The sequence below is a fragment of the Vipera berus genome, assembly GCF_964194415.1.
Source record: "Vipera berus genome assembly, chromosome: 2".
In the NCBI taxonomy this organism is placed as follows: Eukaryota; Metazoa; Chordata; class Lepidosauria; order Squamata; family Viperidae; genus Vipera; species Vipera berus.
Genome location: NC_138203.1, coordinates 16,838,282 through 16,860,342, shown reverse-complemented (window position 1 = coordinate 16,860,342; position 22,061 = coordinate 16,838,282). Strand labels below are relative to the sequence as shown.

Sequence of the window (22,061 nt, the reverse complement as noted above, 5' to 3'; positions counted from 1 at the left end):
GGCAGCATGTGAAACCACGCCCTCTCCAGTCCATGGAAAAACCTCTCTCCACGGAACCGGTCCCTGGTGCCCAAAAGGTTGGGGGCCGCTGCCCTAAGACTAACCTGTTCCTTCTTCTGTAGCACATTAGGCAAGGACCACCACCTTGGTGGCTAACATATTCAAATCTAAGTGCCAGTGTACCTTATGGGCATCACATAAGGATCACATCATATAGAAATTGATTCATTCTTTATTCTGATTAATGGCTCATATTATATTAGCTCTTTACTAATTATTGGTTACTGATTTTATTTTAACATTAATTTTAAAGCACTAAATTGATGATTGATCTTGTCTATGTAGAGTAGCAATGTGACCATGAAAATGTTTGCTAATTATGGTCATAAGCCATGATGACTGTAAAATTGAGTCCCACAACATGATGTTTGTAACTTTTCCCCTATATGCTAAAAGTAAAAATGGCCTCAGATGAAAGAGCTGGTCTTCTACTAAGCTGTTACTTGGAAGCTGTTCTTAAAAAAAAAAAACCTGGAGCAAGACAAGAAGAGCAATTTTCTCACCAGTAGGTTGATCCCTCTTATTTTTCAGTGGCCCTGATTTGCATCTATTGGCATTAGTATTATCTTCCACTTGAGCACCATTAGAATGAGTGGTTTGAGGTCAAGTTAGATTTGATGAATAGTCCACCTTGTTCCTTGTTCTGTTTCCAAGCAACATGGAAGCAATTGCCTACATCACAAAGTCAATATCAGATCCTTCCCAAGACCATTCTAGATATAATTTGGGAGAGACCATTCAAGTCTTTTTTTTCCAGCGACTTCATCCAGTTTCCATGAAGGAGCTACCTCAAAACACCAAAGCATTTTCAAGTGTCTTCTTCCTGAAGCAGATCATTGAAGGACCTCCTAGCTTGCCTCCCCATGACTTTCATCCTTAAGACAAGACACCAATCCGGAGACAAAGTTCTAGGAGTCTACTGCCAATCACAAGAGAGGGATAATCTGCACTTACGCCTGATGAAACAGGTGTTTGGACATGGAATACACTTAATAGATGCTTCCCATCCCTAGTCTAGTAATGTACAGATGTGAGTCTAGGACCATCATATTCTGATTTTTTTAAAAAAAATTAGAAAATTTATATGCTGCCCAACTTACTCAAGGTAACTCCAGGTGGTTACAGAAATAAAACCCTGATACAAAACCTAATAGACCCCTGCATCCCAGGCAACAATAATCAAACCAGTCACTTGATGGGCTGCCTATCACCATGAGTATCCAGGCCCTCTGGAAAAACCATGTCTTCAGGGTCTGTCGAAAGAGTGTCAAGGTGGGGGCCCAATCTTACTTCTGCGAGGATGAGGTTCCACAGGGAGCAAGCTACAACAAAGAAGGCCTTTCTTCTTGCTACAACTAGATGGACCTCCTTAGAAGGGGGGACCTGTAACATCCCCTGCCTCCCCTGGGTCAGGTAGATAAAAAGGGTCCTTCTAACAACTGGCCTCAGGACATGTAGGGCTTTAAATGTGGCAACCAGCACCTTGAATTGGACCTGGAAGCAAATCAACTATCAATGCAGCTCCCACAAGAGAGGAGACATGTGTGCAAATCTAGACATGCACAAAACCATGTGTGCTGCTGCATTTTGAACCGATTGAAGCTTCCGGATACATCATCTTTTATACGTTGTTACTTAATTGTTTCTCCAATTTGAATCATTGTGAAACCTGTGCCCCAGTATGCTGAATATACCAAACTTGATTTAGTTTCAACAAGTTGGCAGCATCATGTGCTCCGAGATCAATAAAAGTGCCAAACTTTTTTTTAAATATATATATATATTTATTTATTGTGGATATTGAAATGCAGGATGATTGCAAGATGATTGAAGAGAGAAAATGGCAAAGTATTATCAGAGAATTGGAAGACCCTTCATTGACAATTATGTACAACAAAGCAATTCAAGCGAGAAAAATGCTTAGACAGGGAAAAAGCCATTGGAGAAGTGTAGCCATTGTTAGGAGAACAAGTAAACAGGTTCTTTTATGCTGAAGGGGGAAAAAATCTTGTTTTAACAGAAAAGATGATTTAGTTATCGTGTACAATAAAATGCTTATGAAACAATAGTCTCTTAAAGACATTTATTCTATGTCTTCAGTGCTGGAGGGCAGTCGTTTCAACTTGGACTGCTTTCCTTTTTACCCAGTGCTTGCAGCAGGAGCTTCATCATCTGAGAGAAGAGGGGGGGAAAAAGAAGAATTGTTGGAGAACCATCACGTCTAACATAGCACGTCCTTAATTCATCTGGATATTTGCAACAGGTCTTTTTCTGCATGCTGTTCTGTACCAGCCTGCTACCGGCCCTGCAGAAAAGGCAGGGACAACCCCTTTACAACCGGCAAGAGGCTGGAATTACGCCTGCCAAATTTATAGCTACAAAAACAAACAAGACACGAACCAAGAAACAGGAGCTTTAAGAAACATGAACCATCCGAGCGGTTGCCTTCAGCAAACCAGCCCTCCCAGACATTCCCCTTATATAGAGTTTAGGGCGTGGCTTCTCTCTGCCTCCTTCCGAGAAGCCCCATTGCCTTCCTCTGTTTACTCCTAATTGACTGCCTCCTGCGTCGGGCGTCCTTGAACAGGGCCAGCTGTGGGTCATCTTCATCTACACTGTCAGGCTCACACAGCTGGGTCTCCGTGGTGACCAAGTGGGAGGGGCCTGGCTGAGGGCTATCATCAGCAAGATCTTCAACCCCCTCAGCAAGGTCTTCAACACCCCCCTCCTCCTCTGAGTCATCCGACCCAACTGCCGAACCCACAGGCTGACCCTGAATCACAACACATGCTATTTCACATAATGTGGGGTGGGCAAATGAGGATGGCAAAGAGCCCTCCATCACAAAAGAAGTAGACTCTGAAGACCACATTTCTGTTCATCGGATGATCAGGTAAACAAGGTAAGTCAGGGATGTTATCCCCCAACACTTGGAGCGAAGCTGAGTGATGTAGCGTCTAGCAACATCTAACAATGGAAAGCACCTTCTTCGCATCCAGAGCAGCAAGCTAGTTGAGGAGGCTTAGGACGTGCACAACACTATCCATCAGGCAGACAAGCACTGGTCACCACTTATGGTTGTCCCCAGATTCTGCTGCCTAATTCCACTGGCAGGGAACTGATTGCTGATGAGCAAATTTACTAGGATCAGTGTGCTTCCAAACTCAAGAATGAGCAATCTTCTTGAGGTTTCAATGGTTGCAGGGTAATGAACGCCTCTCTCCCCTCACAATACACACACTACGCCAGGATGTGCAGGATGTTTAATGAAACCACAAGTCTCCCCTTTCCCAATGATGTGTTTGAGAGCTGCTGGTTTCCTCTCCCAGCAATGAATGCTTGTCAGATGTTTCTCTTCTTTGGAACATCTCAAAGGTAGAAGAGAGGAGGAAGATAAGTACCGTATTTTCCGGCGTATAAGACGACTGGGCGTATAAGACGACCCCCCAACTTTTGAGATGATTTTCAAGATTTTTCGTCTTATACGCCGGAAAATCAGCGAGCCCGGGAAGGCACGCCCTCCCCTCTCACTGTGGAGGAAGCAGGGCAGGCTGGCATCTGGCGGGAGCCGGCAGGGCAGTCCTGCGCACACGCGCGCGCACAGGACTGCCCTGCCGGCTCCCGCCCAACGCTCTTCCCTCTTGAGGCAGCATCGCTCCCCGGCTCCTAAGGAGTCCTCGGGGATGCTGCCTCAAGAGCCATGGCAGGCGCCTCACGCTCTTCCCTCTTGAAGCAGCATCAGCGGAGCTGTCCGGCGTCGGGCGGGAGCCGGCAAGGCAGTCCTTCCCTCTTGAGGCAGCATCCCCGAGGACTCCTTAGAAGCCGGGGAGCGATGCTGCCTCAAGAGGGAAGAGCGTCGGGCGGGAGCCGGCAGGGCAGTCCTGCGCGTGTGCGCAGGACTGCCCTGCCGGCTCCCGCCAGACGCCAGCCTGCCCTGCTTCCTCCACAGTGAGAGGGGAGGGCGTGCCTTCCCGGGCTCGCTGATTTTCCGGCGTATAAGACAACTGGGCGTATAAGACGACCCCCCAACTTTTGAGGTGATTTTCACAGGTTAAAAAGTCGTCTTATACGCCAGAAAATACGGTAGAACCCTTTCAGCTGATGTATTACTATCACTAGCACAAAATATCATCTCTAATTCCTCACTATCCTTCCCATGTTCTGTTCATGGATTGCCTTTTGTCGTGAAACAAACCAAGAAATGAGTTAATTAAAAAAGAGCATTTTGTGAGTGTAAGAACAGCCCTGGGGATGTATATGTGTTTAAAAATCAGAAGGATGCTAACGGAACCTTTTCACACCAACCAATTTTATTAAAACTCAGCTCACAAAAAGCCTGTCCCCTTCAACACGATCTTTTATTCTGAAAAAAAGTGTTCCCTGGTTCCTTCTGATTTTTGGATAGGCCAGACTATCCAAACTATGCAACACAGCTGTCCTCCTACAGTGCGTCATATTTATGTATCTCCATACACTCCCCACCACAGATAACTTTGATTGAAAGCAATTGGCTTATATATAAAAATATATTCCTAGTTTTTCAATCCGTTCCCCTAGCATTTACCCTAAATGACTTCCTAGATTTCATATTATTTCGTAATATAAGAAAGGTCCTCAGGGCAGTTAACAAAATATGAGACCTCTCATCAGAAGCTCAGCATGAGATCTAGGAAAAGCATTTTTCATGCACAGGAACTTCCAAATGAATGTCAAAAGAAATCCTAGAGCAAAGCTAGAGGAAGGAAGGAAGGAAGGGAGGGAGGGAGGGAGGGAGGAAGGAAGGAAGGAAGGAAGGAAGGAAGGAAGGAAGGAAGGAAGGAAGGAAGGAAGGAAGGAAGGAGCGAGCTAATGGAAGATATGTTTGTGGGTGTGAAATACAGTTCATGCAAATGCACAAGACTTGTCTTATAATGAATCTAAGAGTTTGCCCCCTTGCCAAATCTGGTCTATAGTACCTAAGAGAAGGTCCTTAAGATTTATGACCTACAGTGCGTCATATTTATGTATCTCTATACACTCCCCACCACAGAAGGCTGATCTAACCTTTTTCTAACAAGGGGTTATTGAGAGAAGAGTGGTGATAACCTCTGGTGTACGTTATACAGCATTTCAAGAGCCTTTTTATCTTTTTTAGTGTTGCAACTATGCCTCGGTGACTCCACTGCATGTGCTTGCATCACCCACCGCAGTCCTCTTAGGAAAAGGAATGATGTAGCTTCACGATGCACCTATTTAAATATGTACTCATGGAAGAATTCTCTTACAAATTTCAAATATTAGCTTTTTTTTTAAGTGTCCTTTATGGAGTGTTAACATTATGTGGATGGAACTAACTGGGGAAGACCTCCACGCTATCTCCACTTCAAATGAACTCAAGCTGGAACCCAATTTGATATCCTGGAGATGATGCTGAACTGGTATTCAAACATCCAGGCAAAGCATTTTTACAGCTTCCCCTTTAGAGTTTTTCGGATTCAATTCCCAAGTTCTTTTGGTTATTTGTTTTTTTAAAAAAAAACCAAATATGATATTTGGAAATCTAATTGCAAAGGTTGACGTCTCAATCTAATCTTGCTTTTAGAGAAGCCCAAAGCAGCAGTTATGTCACACAATTCCAATCTGTTGAGTTACTAGAGAATGAATGCCTGTTTCAACCTTCCTTCTCTCTCTTAATACAGAACGCTTGACAAGAGATATCTGTTTTGAGAGGAACTCTATGGGACTTTATTGGCATGTGGGAAGTCAATGAGAACAGGACAATGAAACAAGGACTGTGAAGTCCCAGGTGCTCTCTGGGCTTAGTTGTTTGCTTGCAGACTAGATAATGATTAGGTAATGTTATCAGTGCGGTAACATCCTCAAGAAAGGAGATTTATAAGTCTTGGTCACCTTGCCACTAAGTAAGTAGATAGGCCACTTTTGCTAGGTCATTCCTCCTGTGAAGATTTCTCTGCAATCTGTCTCTCTTAAGAGTGAATTCCTAAAGCAAATTTGTATGAATTTGAATGTGGACTGGTGGGGGGGGGGGTGTAGAAAGAGCAGACATTTCATTACCCAGCTGGATAATGTCATCGGTGCAGTATTTTCATTTCTTTAAATCTTTCTCTCCTAAGAAAGAATCCCCAAAGCAAATTTTCATTCATCTGAATGAGGATTAACAGGAGCAAAAAAAAAAAAGTAAAAGAAGAGCAGGTTTCTGCTTGGCACACATTTTCACGGCAAGCAAATGGAACAGTAGAGCATTAAGCATTAAATAACTAGAATGCAAAGAGGCTAAAACATATAGGGAACGGTTGCTGGAATTGGGTATGTCTAGTTTAACGAAGAGAAGGGTGAGGGGGGACATGATAGCAGTGATCCAATATCTCAGGGGCTGCCACAAAGAAGAGGGAGCCAAGCTATTCTCCAAAGCGCCCGAAGGCAGGACAAGAAGCAATGGATGGAAACTAGTCAAGGAGAGAAGCAACCTAGAACTAAGGAGAAACTTCCTGACAGTTAGAACAATTAACCAGTGGAACAACCTGCCTCCAGAGGTGGTGAATGCTCCAACACTGGAGGTTTTTAAGAAGAGACTGGACAGCCATTTGTCTGAAATGGTATAGGGTTTCCTGCCTGAGCAGGGGGTTGGACTAGATGACCTCCAAGGTCCCTTCCAACTTCTTCTTCTTCTTCTTCTTCTTCTTCTTCTTCTTCTTCTTCTTCTTCTTCTTCTTCTTCTTCTTCTTCTTCTTCTTCTTCTTATTATTATTATTATTATTATTATTATTATTATTATTATTATTATTATTATTATTATTATTATTATTATTACTACTACTACTACTACTATTATTACTATTATTATTATTATGTATCAGATGGCCGTTATGGAAACCCCACTTACATCTTTGAAGCTGCTGGTTTCCTCTGTCCCCCAATCGTTCTTGGAAGAAAATGGCGGCTCTTCCCGGAGAATCTGAGCGTTTTGATCCTCCTCCTCTTCTTCCATACGTCTGAGGAGCTCCTTGAAGGATTCATCCTGCTGCCAATAGCTGCCCAGCTGTTTGACATTATCTGGCATTAAGGAGAAGGGCTTCTCTTGACCTTCTTCATATATGTAAGGAAAATCTCCAGCGCTCTTTTTCCCCATGAAGTGACCTGCAAGAAGAAAGAATGTGCCATGAAATTAGCGTCAGTGAGGATATCCGTGTCCTTTTCGGTCACCAGCACTGCCTGGAGACCAGGGCATCCATGTTGGTTGGCTTGGAACAGTTCAGGAGAATTACTGAAGCTCTCATGATGTCTTCTCTATTCTGTTCTTCTGTGGAAACGTCAAGTAGGGTAAAGGGCACAGTCATCAGTCTGGCAATAACCACACTTTCCTTCAATCAAGGAAAAAACTTTCTAGACCTCACAAACACCCACATGGACATGGGCGATGCTCAGTTACAGCTCAGCAGCCAAAACAGAGGTTTGCATGCACTACACAGCTCACTGGCACTTTCCACGACAAGCAGGAGAGGAACGCAATTGTGATAAATAGGCAACATTCTGTTGATTATGTCTGCCATAGAATTCACCTTTTCTTGATAGGCAATCTGTTTTCATGGACAATATGTTTGTGATCTTTGCTTTATGCTTCTAATCTCAGTTAGGTTTGCCCCCGAAATAAATTCCTAGTGGAAAATTTCTGATCCTTATGCAGAAGAGGGGGGGGAAAGGGTAGTTCTAACAATATTTAGAGAATGGGATATGTCTTATCTCTAGTTTATTTATTTTAATCCCATTTATATCCCGCCCTTCTCCGAAGACTCAGGGCGGCTTACACTCTAAGCAGAAATCAATGTGCTTAGCAATAGCCTTCATTCTATGTATATGCCTGCTTATTAGGGCTTTCGCCCCCCCCCCCTAAAGCGGCATTATTACAAAGTCAGCTTATTGCCCCCAACAATCTTATAGCTCTCTTTTTCTCCTGAATCTTTTTTCTTCCTTTTCTTCTTCCCAGCCTATTGCCCGCCCTTCCCTAAAACACTTTTGTTACAAACAAACAAAATTTAAATTAGCAATTGGAAGGAGTATTTTAGTGATTCCAAATCTCCAGGAATTCTGTCCACTAGTCCAGACAAATCTCGTTCATTTCATGTTTTTGAATTAATTTTATCATTGGAGACAGCAGAGGGTGCCGCCGCCACTGACAGGTTTCTGATGTGCATCTTTACTGTTTTTATGTGGAGGTATTCCACGGTGTTTCGTTTCATCCTTTTGATACCTCCTTGGCTGCCCAAACTTTTAAAAGCCCAAGGGATGAGCTCTTCCACATCATCTTCCTTTGGGATTTAAAGGAAAATTGGGACGCCAGGGAGACATGGTCGTGGAGTTTTACAGACATACCTCAGAAACTGGGAAGGGTGGTGGTGGGGAAACTGGAATCAAATGTAAAGCCACAGCACGGATGCTCAGGTAAGTGACTGGGGTGGGGGTGGGTTAGAGATAGCCCAATTTTTGAAGATTGGGGCTAGATACAGAAACCTTCCCTAGTCTGTCTAGTTTAAGAAAGAGAAGGGTGAGGGGTGACATGATAGCAGTGTTCCAATATCTCAGGGGCTGCCACAAAGAAGAGGGAGCCAAGCTAACTTTAATATGTATTGATTTTATGGGCATGATGTTTAATGGCTTTTAATTTTTGTATTCGATTTTTATTGTGTATTGCCCTGTTCACCGCCCTGAGTCCTTCGGGAGAAGGGCGGTATAGAAATCAAATTATTAAATTAAATTAAATTATTCTCCAAAGCACCTGAAAGCAGGACAAGAAGCACCGGATGGAAACTAATCAAGGAGAAAAGCAACCTAGAACTAAGGAGAAACTTCCTGACAGTGAGAACAATTAACCAGTGGAACAACCTGCCTCCAGAGGTTTTGAGTGCTCCATCACCGGAGGTTTTAAAGAAGAGATTGGACAACCATTTGTCTGAAATGGGATAGGCTTTCCAGCAGGGCGTTGCACTAGAAGACCGCCGAGGTCTCTTCCGACTCTGTTATCCTGACTGGCATCCTGGCTAATTTTCCCAACCAGGTGCCGACCGTGGGAAAGTAGGGTCCCAGCCCACCTGTTGGCATCTCCAGGTCCGGCCAGCAATCCTTTCCTGTACTCAAACCTAGTTTTCCAAGATGCCCGCGTGATTAAGTTTCCAGCCCAACGAAGGCTGGAAGGACCTCGGGAACAGAGCCCTGCATTTTTGGAAACGAGAGCCCTGGCCAAGGAAACCTCCCGGGGAAAGTCCAGCCAGGGCGCCGTGGGGGGGTGGGAGGGGGGGGAGGAAACCCTCACTCACCCACGGCCCAGTGGCTCCCTCGTGGGTAGATCTTGGCCATCGGGGGCGCTCCGTCGACGCCCTGCAAAGAAGCCGCGCGCCCGCCGCGCCCTTGCAGGAGCAGCAGCGCGAAGGCGACGAGAGCCAGGAGCGGGAAGGGCAGCCGGCGGGGCTTGGGCAGGAGCTGCGAGGTCTCCGGGCGGGCCATCGGGCGTGCCTCTCGGTTGCAAAGCGGAGGTTTTCGCGGGGCAGAGTCCGCCGAGCGCTCGGGTCGAGGAGGCGAGAAGGAGCAGCGGTGCCGACCTGGCCGAGCCCGAGCGCGGCGCTGCTCCGTCTCGCCCGCTGACCCGCTTTATAGGCCGGCTGGGCGAAGTGTCAGCAAAGGTCAGGCACGTGACGCTGCTTGCTCACCCACCCACCCACCCACCTACCTCCCTCCCCCCCCCGCCGCTCTTTCCCCGGGAGGGCACTCGAGGTTCGGGGGGGGGCCGCCGCGTGGCGCGCCTCCCTCTTCCTGATTGGCTGGCTGGCCCGGCGAGCAGCAGCCGAGGGCCCACCCCCCACCTCCTTCTTCTCTCACCCCGCTCCACCTCGCGCCGCTCCGCCCCCCCCCCGCTCCCCTTTTCGACGTTCCCGCCCTCGCCGGCCGTCCATCCCGCCGTCCGTCCCGCTTCCAGTCTGACTGGCTCTGAGCCTTTCTGCCGCCGATGGCCGTGAGGCCAAGTCGCCCCCTCGACGGGCAAGGCGAGGAAAAGGAATGGGGGAGCCTTCCCGGAGTTTCTAGCCCGCCACGCCGACGGCTCTTCTGGGTAGCTCAGACTGCCAAGCTGTACGGCTGCCGGGTTTGCAGCCCTGGGCCGAAGCTAGGCGGGCTCCAGGGAGAAGACAGAACCCCCCAGTTGGGCTCCAAAAAAAGAGACTGGACAGCCATTTGCCTGAAATGGTATAGGGTTTCCTGCCTGAGCAGGGGGTTGGACTAGATGACCTCCAAGGTCCCTTCCAACTTTATATTATTATTATTATTATTATTATTATTATTATTATTATTATTATTATTATTATTATTATTATTATTATTATTATTATCAGAGCAAGGGGGAGGATGCCTGGAGCCTCATCCTAGCCCTGGAGAACGGCGGTCGAGGAAGCCTAAGGCAACCTGTAAACCAGGAATCCTGGGCAACTAGACCTTGTTGTTGTTAGTTGCGAAGTCGTGTCCGACCCATGGCGACCCCATGGACAACGTTCCTCCAGGCCTTCCTGTCCTCTACCATCTTCTGGAGTCCATTTAAGCTCACGCCTTCTGCTTCAGTGACTCCATCCAGCCACCTCATTCTCTGTCATCCCCTTCTTCTCTTGACCTCAATCTTTCCCAGCATTAGGCTCTTCTCCAGTGAGTCCTTCCTTCTCATTAGGTGGCCAAAGTATTTGAGTTTTAGCTTCAGGATCTGGCCTTCTAAAGAGCAGTCAGGGATGATCTCCTCTAGGACTGACCGGTTTGATCGCCTTGCAGTCCAAGGGACTCGCAGGACTGCAAGGCGATCCTCCACGTCTGTAAATCTGGTCACCGCTTTGCAATGACAGACTGTCTCCTAGAGGGACAGAGTGCCTTTCGGCAAGTGCCAAGTGGCATCCCGCTATCATCTATACAAGAACAGTAATAGTGTACTGTTATTTATGCATTTAAATTTAGGTATTACTGAAAGATGTAGAGACTCTGGAAAGAGCGCACAGAAGAGCAACAAGGATGACTAGGGAACTGGAAGCTAAAATGTATGATGAATGGTTGCAGGGATTGGGTGAGTTTAGTTTAATGAAAAGAAGGACTAGGGGTGACATGATAGCAGTGTTCCAATATCTCAGGGGCTGCCACAAAGAAGAGGGAGTCAAGCTATTCTCCAAAGCACCTGAAGGCAGGACAGGAAGCAATGGAGGGAAACTAATCAAGGAGAGAAGCAACCTAAAATGAAGGAGAAATTTCCTCATAGTGAAAACAATAATCAGTAGTACAACTTGCCTTCAGAAGTTGTGGGTTCTCCAACACTGGAGGTTTTTAAGAAGAGATTGGACAACTGCTTGTCTGAAATGGGATAGGGTTTCCTGATTGACCAGGGGGTGGGACTAGATGATCCCCAAGGTCCCTTCCAACTTTATTATTATTATTATTATTATTATTATTATTATTATTATTATTATTATTATTATTATTAAACTTTTATTCATAAAACATGAAACTCAGTCAACTGAACACTCAAACTGACTGGCACTAATAGTTGACATGGGTTGCTGCCAGCATCCTAGGTATCAACCAGGTATCTCCTTAAAATGTAAGATGTTCCGAGTAGCACAGGTTTTTTTGTAGTTTTGCTGGAGTTATTGCAGGAAGCTGCAATTTCTTGATGTATTTTGCAAAGTTTTGGGACATAGTTCCCAGTGCCCCAGTGACAAGGGGTATCACTGTTACACGTTTCATCCATAATCGTGCAGTTTCGATGGCCAGGCGATGATGATGATGCTGATCATCATCATCCCTTCCAACTTTGTTATTCAGTTATTCACTATGCCTACCTGCTCCCATAGATTCTGGCATGCTCATCAAAACCAATACATAACAGATTAAAACACAACAACACATTAAGAGCTGCAGACACCGCCTGGCCTCCTTCCCACCCTCAGATATTTCAGATTGCCAGCAAGCAGTAAGTGGTGTCCCCGAGTGGCAGAAGGACTTCCTGGATGAAGTTCCAGAGATGTGCTATCAGGCAGGAGTCACAATGTGCTGGTGAAACCACAGTCTTGACTCACCTCAAGACTACTTTATTTATTCTTGGAAGACATGTGTTCCATCCCACTTGCCTGTTCTACACTAGTGGTTCTCGGGGTTGTTTTCACCCTGAACGTTCTGCCCTTACGTTTGCCAAGGATGTACCCTACTGAATTGCCACCTTTCAAAATAATTTATTTGAATCCGGCACAGTTTGGACTGCAATCTGCATTTCATGATGGTATCTTCCTTGCCCGTTCCTTTTCTCCCATCAAGGGTCTCGTTAGAAGCCCCTGATACTTTCTGATTAGAAATACAGACGGTGTATTCCCTCACCACCTGTCCTTCATTCATACCGCATCCCCTGTTCTCATTCAACAAGCTCGTTCTACAAAGCAGGGATCGCTGAAAGTGAAACGTGGTTGACTGTGTCTAAAAGGAAAGTCCCTTCTCTGTCCCCCCCCTTGCATTTCAGAAGCCTCTCCATCAATAAAGTGGGAATCTTTGTTTTCCCCCTGTGGTTGGAGAGACTTGATAAGAGTCTGGGACAGCCGTCCCCTTATCAAAGCAGGGGAAGGGGCTTTTTATTTGTGGAGTTTCTGGCACTGATAACTAGATATTCTTGCCTCTGATTGATAGAGCCCTCTGACTCCTTTATTGTAGTGGGCAACTTTAGATGTGCCTGCAGCCCTGGTGAGATAGTGGGGAACACTCCGGCAATCACCCACCATACAGTCTGTTGATACCCAACACTATCCAGTTTTCTAAATGCATCTTTTATTTTTATGGTCCCCTCTCCCCCACCACCGACACATGCCTCTTTCTGCACGCAAACCCGCCACACTTTGCTCTGAAAAAGAACGGAGGGGGGAGAGGCTGACTATCTTTGCTAACACACGCTGTTTCCCTTCTTAAATCTGGACTGCCAGCTTCACATCTGAGTGTGGCCGGGTGCCAGAGTTCTACAGAGTGGATACCCAGCACATCCGTTCCAGTCTAGGGTTGATGGGTTGTGCCTGCAACTTTGGAAGTGTCCTAGGTACATAAAGCATCTTATTTATCCTAACAGTGCCTGTTTGATTTTCTCACTACTAGAGCTATGAAGTATATTGTGCCTCTTTCTCGGTTAGTGCTTATTAGCTGTTTTCCTTCCAAATTCTGGAAGCTGTGAGAATTTTCATTCCTGTTTTTCTCATGTTATTGAAATACATGTCATCTGCATGAAGTAGATGCTACTTCAGGTTGATTAATCTCGTATAGGATAACATTTTGATGCCATATTAGGATGCCAGCTTTACAGTTCGCAGAGAGAGAATGAATTTCTTCTCCCATTTCTATCTCTAGCTTTTACTCACCCCAAATCTGCTACAAAACATTAGGGTTCCTCAGAATCAGATTTGGGACGCAAAGACAAAGTGAATATGATGTGGGATGTAAGACATTATCTCCCTTGGTTAAATGTTTTGAAAATTAAAATATCCTACAAAAGCTTATAATAAATGTTGTCGTTCTACCCTGAACAAAGTATGGATAGAAAGGTATGCAAAATTACTTTTGTACTTATCACAGTCAGTCATTTCCTCTTAGAAGGCTTATGTGCAGTATATAGAATCAAGTCAACAAAAAATGTTAGTGCATTGTCAAAAATGTATCTGTGTTCCTTTGTGACAATTGTTCAAAATATGTTCATACCCAAAGGCAAGCACTCTGAATTTTGACTCAGCTTAATCCCTAGTTTTAACAATAAGTCACACCAGCTGCATGGATCAGGAAGACATTAATCTGTTTAAATATCTCTAATCACATTGCCTCCAAATACTTTCATTTTTCCCTTTATATTTCAAATAAATAAGATTTGTTAAGGAAAAACTTAAAAAGTAAGGTAAAGTAACAAGTTTTTATACGTGTATAATATTTTAAATTTACCCACTAAAAAGTTTTCTGGTAGCTTTAAGCTAAAGGAATATAAAGACAAAAAATAACAACAATAACTAGCGCACTTTCTGTGTCTCTCTCACATAAAGGATTTCATACAAATATTTAAAGGTGTCCATATCTCCCACCGGTATATGACTGTTTACGTTATTGAAATAAATGTTGAGTCTATAATGTAAAGTTGTAGATATACTTTGGCTTTAGGCTACATCAGGGGTGTCAAACTCAATTTCATTGAGGGCCGCATAAGCATTGCGGTTGCCCTCAGGGGCCGGGTGGGTATGGCCAGGGTGGGTGTGGCCTACTGGGTGGGCGTGGCTAAAGTGCATATGGCCTACTGGGTGGGCGTGGCCAGCTCTACATCGTTCGCATCAAGGGTGCCTATGGGGGCCTGGGCAGGAGTGGGACAGATCTGAGGGTCTCTGGCAGAAGGAGGGTCTCTGGGCCAGGGCCAAGGCAGTGGGCACCGTTCCCTCACTGTTTCCAGGATGGCTTCATGGGCCACATGAAACCACTTTGCTGGCCGGATCCGGCCCCCGGGCCTTGTGTTTGACATGTCTGGGCTACACGATCAGAAATACTGATTCCATGTCATGAATCCATTCTGTATACAAATTGCATTCACCAGATTTTAAGAAAGGTTCAGAGAAATTAGAACTGATGAAGGGAAGGGTAGCGAGGGTAACCCAAAAGTTAGAAATGAATTTTTGTAAGGAGAGGATCGGGGGGAAGGGAAGGCATTTAGGTTTAAATTTTTGCCAAGAATTTAGAAAGTGATTCATTTCTCTTAACTAGACATAGATCTCTTGAGGAAGCTCTAATGCTGGAAAAGGTGGAAGGAAACAAAAGAAGAGGGTTACCAACAGCATGGTGGTGAAGGGTTCACCACTGGGAAACTTGAAAGAACGAGTTAAGAATAGGTCATTATGGAGAAAATCTATCTGGTCACTAAAGAGTTGACAACAACTTGATAACCTGGAATACGGCATCCAGTTTTGGTCACCACGATGTAAAAAAGATGTTGAGACTCTAGAAAGGGTACAGAGAAGAGCAACAAAGATGATTGGGGGACTGGAGGCTAAAACATATAGGGAACGGTTGCTGGAATTGGGTATGTGTAGTTTAATGAAGAGAAAGGTGAGGGGTGACATGATAGTAGTGTTCCAATATCTCAGGGGCTGCCACAAAGAAGAGGGAGTCAAGCTATTCTCCAAAAGCACCTGAAGGCAAGAGAAGAAGCAATGGATGGAAACTAACCAAAGAGAGAAGCAACCTAGAACTAAGGAGAAACTACCTGACAGAACAATTAATCAGTGGAACAACCTGCTTCCAGAAGCTGTGAATGCTCCAACACTGGAAGTTTTTAAGAGGAGACTGGACAGCCATTTGCCTGAAATGGTATAGGGTTTCCTGCCTGGACTAGATGACCTCCAAGGTCCCTTCCAACTTATTATTATTATTAACCCATAATCAATTAATCAATCAGTCATCTAAATTTGGGTTTCAAAAACTCACTGGAATGATTGGTGAATTATGTCCACAATTTCTGTCCCAACTTTGTGAATAGGGATAAGGAACAGATGGTATTTCTTGGATCATATCTGGGGAAATATTTACTTCAGGAAGTTTGGCAACTAATGCAATAAGACACCGATTGCACATCTGCCAAAACCAAAGCAATACTTGCCCAGTTATACTAAGGGGAAATGAGAGCCTCACTCCTCTTTAGTCCCAGAGGAAGCTTTTAAAATATCTCACAGACACAGTATATATGGCAAACATTAGGGGGGGGGGGGAAAGAACTCTGGTTGAAAACACATAAAGGGCAAATGTTCAACCTCTGTTTCATAGGTATGCTGTTGTGCAATGGTCTTTCCCATTTTTCACTGCTTGCCAGAAAATGAAATAGTCGAGGAAAAGAAGGCTTTTCCGAGAAAAAGCAATGTGCGCAGCTGTAAATGCTTTTGCTGTTTCTGCCCATTCTGAAAATTAAAATTGATATTCAAGAAAGAAGTTATTGGGACCATGAAGTCATTCATCTTCCAGTTTGGTAATTCATGGGGGGGTGGGGAAACCCCATCATTTGTTGGCTGCCACGTGATGTGGAGAATTTGGTAAATATCATTACAAATATGGTGAAGAACCAAGTGACTAAAAAAATCATTAGACTAAGAATTGCCTTTCCTTCTTTGGCTATGTATTATGCTTTCAGGAAAAAAAAGCAAATAAATAAAAGCTTCTGGTTACGTTGCCACTCTATAGCTTTTACAAATCTAGTGCACTTGATTAATTTATGGTTCAGTATATTACGCAACTCTGGAAAATAGGGAAACTCAGAATTAACCTGAACATATTTATGAATGCAATCTTTGCAGTGGAAGTGATCACAATCACATAATGTATCGCTTAGCAACTATGGTGCTTAGCAACAGAGTTGCCTGTCCTAATGCTGTTTGCTAAGTGAGGACTACCTGTATATGAACAAACAAGTAGATGTTGTTCTGTACCAGCTTGCTACCGGCCCTGCAGAAAAAGCAGGGACAACCCCTTTACAAACGGCAAGAGGCTGGAATAAAGCCTGCCAAATTTATTAACATAAAACAGACACCAACCATGAAACAGGAGCTATGAAACAGGAACTATTCAAGCGGTTGCCTTCAGCAAACCAGCCCTCCCACACATTCCCCTTTTATACAGTTCAGGGCGTGGCTTCTCTCTGCCTCCTTCCGAGGTGCCCCATTGCCTTCCTCTGTTTACTCCTGATTGACTGCCTCCTGCGTCGGGCGTCCTTGAACAGGGCCAGCTGTGGGTCATCTTCATCCACGCTGTCAGGCTCACACAGCTGGGTCTCCATCGTGACCAGGTGGGAGGGGCCTGGCTGAGGGCTCTGCAGAGCCTCAAGGCCATCATCAGCAAGCTCTTCAACACCCCCCTCCTCCTCCTCTGAGTCGTCCGACCCAACTGCCGAACCCACAGGTTGACCCTGAATCACAACAGATGTCTTATTTTTATAAGTTCTCCTTTAACAGAGAATAAGTTCTATTTAGATAAAATGTAAAAGAAGGCAATAAAACTATTATAATGGCAATCTAGGATGAAGAGATAGCTGGGGGGGAAAAACGGAGGAATTAATTATAACGAATTGAATCCAATCCATAGGATTTAGTTTTAATCGCTGCTAGGTTAACATTTGAAAGCTGACTTTGGTCTTCCTTAATTTTCACACTGTGGGTAACTTAATTTAAATAAAACCGAGGAGCCTAATGGCCTCTTCTGAACACAAGTAGATGAAAGAATTTGGAGATAATTTAGAGAGGAAAATTTAAAGATGGGAACTTCAGCATAACCCTTCTTGTTGTTTTTCTCTGGTTTAAATTCCACCTTCTAGCAAGTCAAAATATCTTGTAATTTAACTCTATTTGCCACTATTGCAATTCAACTCTTTTGCTCAGTGAATAGCAACCTAACACCTGAAAATTGACTGCAGCTACAGATGTTCTGAGGGGATTACCATGTATTGATTCTTCTTATTACATTTATCTCCTTCAGGCTCTTTCAATATATTTTTTGGCTCAGAACTTTCTGTCCTAAATTGTGTTCAAGCTGATGTATGTATGAAGGGCAGAAGCTTCCTGCCTGATAATCCTGCATGATAATCCATAATTAGGTTCCAAATATATAAATGTAGGAAGAGACATGACTTCACTTCTCAACACTGTCAAAACAACACAAAAGAAAAAAAAGTGGATGAAATAGTATAAGGTTTTCAGTTGAAAGAAGAGCGCAAAGCAGTCAACAACTCAGTAGATGTGATCTGGGATTAGTAATTTAATTAAATAATTGAAAAGATAATTTTAGCCACATTATGTCAAGTGCAAATATATTTTTTGGATGTAAGATGATGCATACACAGGATCAGCAGTGTTTGGAAAATGGTGCAGCAGCATGTCAATCTTTAGGCTAAGACTAGCAATACACTCCACTTTTTGTTCTTGTTGCTACTTGCGAAGTTGTGTCCGACCCATCGCAACCCCATGGACAATGTTCCTCCAGGCCTTCCTGTCCTCTACCATCTTCTGGAGTCCATTTAAGCTCACGCCTATTGCTTCAGTGACTCCAGCCAGCCACCTCATTCTCTGTCGTCCCCTTCTTCTCTTTCCCAGCATTAGGCTCTTCTCCAGTGAGTCCTTCCTTCTCATTAGGTGGCCAAAATATTTGAGTTTCAACTTCAGGATCTGTTCTTCTAAAGAACAGTCAGGGTTGATCTCCTCTAGGACTGACCAGTTTGATTGCCTTGCAGTCCAGGGGACTCACAGGAGTCTTCTCCAGCACCATAGTTCAAAGACCTCAATTCGTTGGCCCTCAACCTTTATTATGGTCCAACTTTCACTGCCATATATTGCAACTGGGAAGACCATAGCCTTGCTATATGCACTTTTGTTGGCAGGGTGATGTCTCTGCTTTTTAGTGTGCTATCTAGATTTGCCATGGTTTTCCTCCCCTTGGTGGTGTCCGCATCTGAAAGTTGCATTGAATAGTTCTCAGAATATAGGTCTTGGTTGGCACTTTGATAGGAGAGCAGAAATCTTAGGGTATGTTGTGATTCAGGGTCAGCCTGTGGGTTCGGCAGTTGGGTCGGACAATTCAGAGGAGGAGGGGGGGTGTTGGAGAGCCTGCAGAGGATAGCCCTGAGGCTTCACAGAGCCCTCAGCCAGGCCCCTCTCATCTGGTTACGACGCAGACCCAGCTGTGTGAGCCTGACAGCGTGGATGAAGATGACCCACAGCTGGCCCTGTTCAAGGACGCCCGACGCAGGAGGCAGTCAATCAGGAGTAAACAGAGGAAGGCAATGGGGCACCTCGGAAGGAGGCAGAGAGAAGCCACACCTTGAACTGTTTAAAAGGGGAATGTGTGGGAGGGCTGGTTTGCTGAAGGCAACCGTTTGAATAGCTCCTGTTTCATGGTTCGTGTTTTTGTTTTGCTCTGTTTGCTCTGTTTTGTGTCAATAAATTTGGCAGGCTTAGTTCCAGCCTCTTGCCTTTTTGTAAAGGGGTTGTCCCTGCCTTTTCTGCAGGGCCGGTAGTAGGCTGGAACAGAACAGGGAAATCATACATGTTGTTCTGTTGGAGAAGACTTAGCAGATTATTTAGAATGGAAGCTGTAATGTATTGGCATTGTATGTATAATTCACTTGCTTATGTTAACTGTTGCTTAATGGTTGACCTAATTTCTGTATGTTGTAACAGTTACTGGGCTGAGCTAGACTTGCTGTCTCTGGGCAGTTAAGTAGGTTTGGGGCGGAAAACTGCTCCTTCAAATCTATTGGCCAAATCTAGAGGCCAACCATATAAATAGCTGCGCAGGAGCTATTAGCTTGCTTCTGTTCTCAGTTAATAAACTTGTTTGCTGTTCAACACTTCGTCTTGCTTAATGCCTAAAGAACTGGAGATGTAACAGAAGCAACCCTTTTTTTGCTGCAATAGATGACCTGAGCATTGATGGGATAATTGAATCACTATTCTGCAGGCACTGCCTACTATATTTTCCTACCAGTCACCTCCCTCTTTTCAAAAGGCACTGCATCGTAGCCTTAATTAGCTAGAAATCAACATCAATGAATTGGACAACTTGATTAAATCCAACACTGATTAAATCCGTATCACTTCTCCTGAGCTCCAGATTATACAGCTGGTCCTTGACTTATTACTATTCATATATCTAATCTAAACTTACAATGGCACTGGAAAAAGTGACTTACAACCGGCCCGTGCAGTTACGACTGTCACAGCATCCCCATGGATCATGTGATCAAAATTCGGGTGGTTGGCAACCGACATGTATTTATGGTGGTTGCAGCATCCTGGGATTATGTGACTGCCATTTGCATCCTTCCCAGCTGGCTTCAAACCAGGAAATCAATGGAAACTCAAACAATCACATGATTCACTTTACAGCTGCAATAGTTTGCCTAAGAAATGAATGTGCAAAAAAGGTCATAAATTCAGGCTAGACTCACTTAGCAATGGAAATTCTGGTCCCAATTGTGGTCATAAACTGAGGGTAACCAGTATCTAGAAAAATTCCATAGTTCTGTGAAAAATCTTCTGTCTTCTGAATATTTTCCTGGCTTTGCTACTGGTTGTTACTGAGCATCATGTGGGTCCTACTAAGACATAAAGGAAGTTTGAGGGAACAAAATTGCAGCAAAATCTGATGTTGTGGTGATGTTTTTGTAACATTCAGAGAACCCTGATATTTTTTATTGACCTGTGGGAATGTGCACCGATTATATTATTGTCTTCGTTTTACTTTCTTCAGCTCAATCAGATTAAAGGAATGGTATGATCCCGAGCTGTCATATTTACAAGGTCTGCATTAAAAAAGCAATTTCCAAATCAAGATTTTGAAATTGTTTAACAATAACATTTAAGTCTTGTGTCCTTTTTGTATTATCAACCATGGATTGTAGCTAAATGTCTATGGAGCTTCTCAATCATCCAGGACATGGTTGTCCTAAAGGTGCTTTTCCAAAAGGCAACTGGATTTTCTTGGTTTGTTTCCTTGAGAACATTTCACTTCTCGTCCAAAAATCCTCTTCAGTTCTAAGAAAGTCCACTTGTCTTTTGGAAAAGCACCTTTGGGACATGAATTGCAGCATTCTCCTGGGCTGTGGTGTGTACTTTAATGTTTGTATTACAATGGAAATGTGTTTTAACCATATTTTATGATAATTTGCCAACCAGAGTCCCTTGCTAAGATGGGTGTCCATGGAAGTTGAATATAATTAATTAAATTTTCTTATAAATCCATAATAAAATTAGTATTAGCCTGCATGATTTTGGTTTCCTACTCTATTTTGAAGGGCCACTATCTTGAATGTTTTGATTACCTGCTGCAGAATCCTCTTGGATACAATGATGAAAGCAGCGTTTAATACAAACTAATCTCCTTTTGTACATATCACACAAATGTTACATGCGTATACAAAAGGGGCAGAGTTTGCAATGCGATGTTGGAGGGTTGTTGTCACCCATAGATGGAAAAAAAAGAGCAAGATAAGGATAAATGTGTTTCTGTTTTGCTCCATTTCAACCATTTGAAATTATTCAAATCTCTTTTTAGCTCCAAAACCTTATGTAAAAAATTATCACTGGCCTTTTAAGAGCCACCAGCTGGTGAATCTGCTGATCTGGTCTATCCCCGATTAGGATGAAATGAAAGTTCTGAGTCAGTTTTTCTTTTCTTTTTCTATTTGGAGTAAGTAAGAAGATGTATTTTGCTTTGTGCAGGTTTCAGCTGCAGCTTGTCAAAAATCTCTCACAATTCCTTCCGTGGAAATGCCAAACATTGTGCTTCATTACGAAGTTTTAGACATGTTTTGTGAACCTGATAATCTTTGGACTGCAAAATGTGGTGACGATAATGGCTGGTAACATCAAGAAGGTGATTGTGTGGAAAATACATTCATCACCCTGCAGTCTCATGGAAGACAGTGAAAAAACTAAATCGATAAGAAGAAATAATTCCAGTCCACAGAATTGTGTTTGGGGTTTAGTGCTTGATTTGAAAGAGGTATATGTAGTTTATGGCGGTCATTTCCTTCCACTTGGATGGTCTTTAATGGCATGGATTTCTCTGTCTAGCTGGCATTCTGAGTCAGAATGGTGCTGAGGTCTTTATGTGTGTGTGTATATGTCTCACCTGTAGGGTTTTGGGGTTTTTTTTTGGAAATTAAAAATAGCAATGGCAGGGTAGGACCTAAACTGGACATAGATGGGATATATTTTTTAGATGTTTTAGGCAGAGATTTGAATAATTAACATTTGGCCCTTCAAAATAGAGTAGGAAACCAAAATCATGCAGGCTAATACTAATTTTATTATAGATTTCTAAGAAAAATTAGTTAATTAATTAATTATATTAAGACTACAGTTTACACAACAGTTTTTTCTTGCCTCAAAATGTCAGGAGCCCATGCCTCCAATTTTAAGCTGCATTTGACTCTCATGGGC

The 22,061-nt window shown here is 43.8% G+C and overlaps 1 protein-coding gene across 1 annotated transcript; it reads right to left on the bottom strand.

Annotated features, from left to right (window-relative positions):
- Positions 1-1,918: 1,918 nt before the first annotated feature.
- GRP (gastrin releasing peptide) lies at positions 1,919-9,688 on the bottom strand. Its single transcript, XM_081315478.1, has 3 exons — positions 9,372-9,688; positions 6,944-7,197; positions 1,919-2,232 (listed from the first exon to the last, which is right to left on the bottom strand). The coding sequence occupies exons 1-3, from the start codon at positions 9,556-9,558 to the stop codon at positions 2,179-2,181; spliced, it is 495 nt and encodes a 164-aa protein (XP_081171604.1). The 5' UTR covers positions 9,559-9,688; the 3' UTR covers positions 1,919-2,178.
- Positions 9,689-22,061: the final 12,373 nt, after the last annotated feature.

Bases quoted from the DNA above. Each gene is read 5' to 3' on its own strand.
- GRP (XM_081315478.1), bottom strand. From the start codon at position 9,558: ATGGCCCGCCCGGAGACCTCGCAGCTCCTGCCCAAGCCCCGCCGGCTG. The intron at 7,198-9,371 runs GTGAGTGAGGGT...TTCTTCTTGCAG, and splicing joins AGGGAGCCACTGGGCCGTGG to GTCACTTCATGGGGAAAAAG. The intron at 2,233-6,943 runs GTAAGTGGGGTT...CTCTTCTCTCAG, and splicing joins AAACCAGCAGCTTCAAAGAT to ATGATGAAGCTCCTGCTGCA.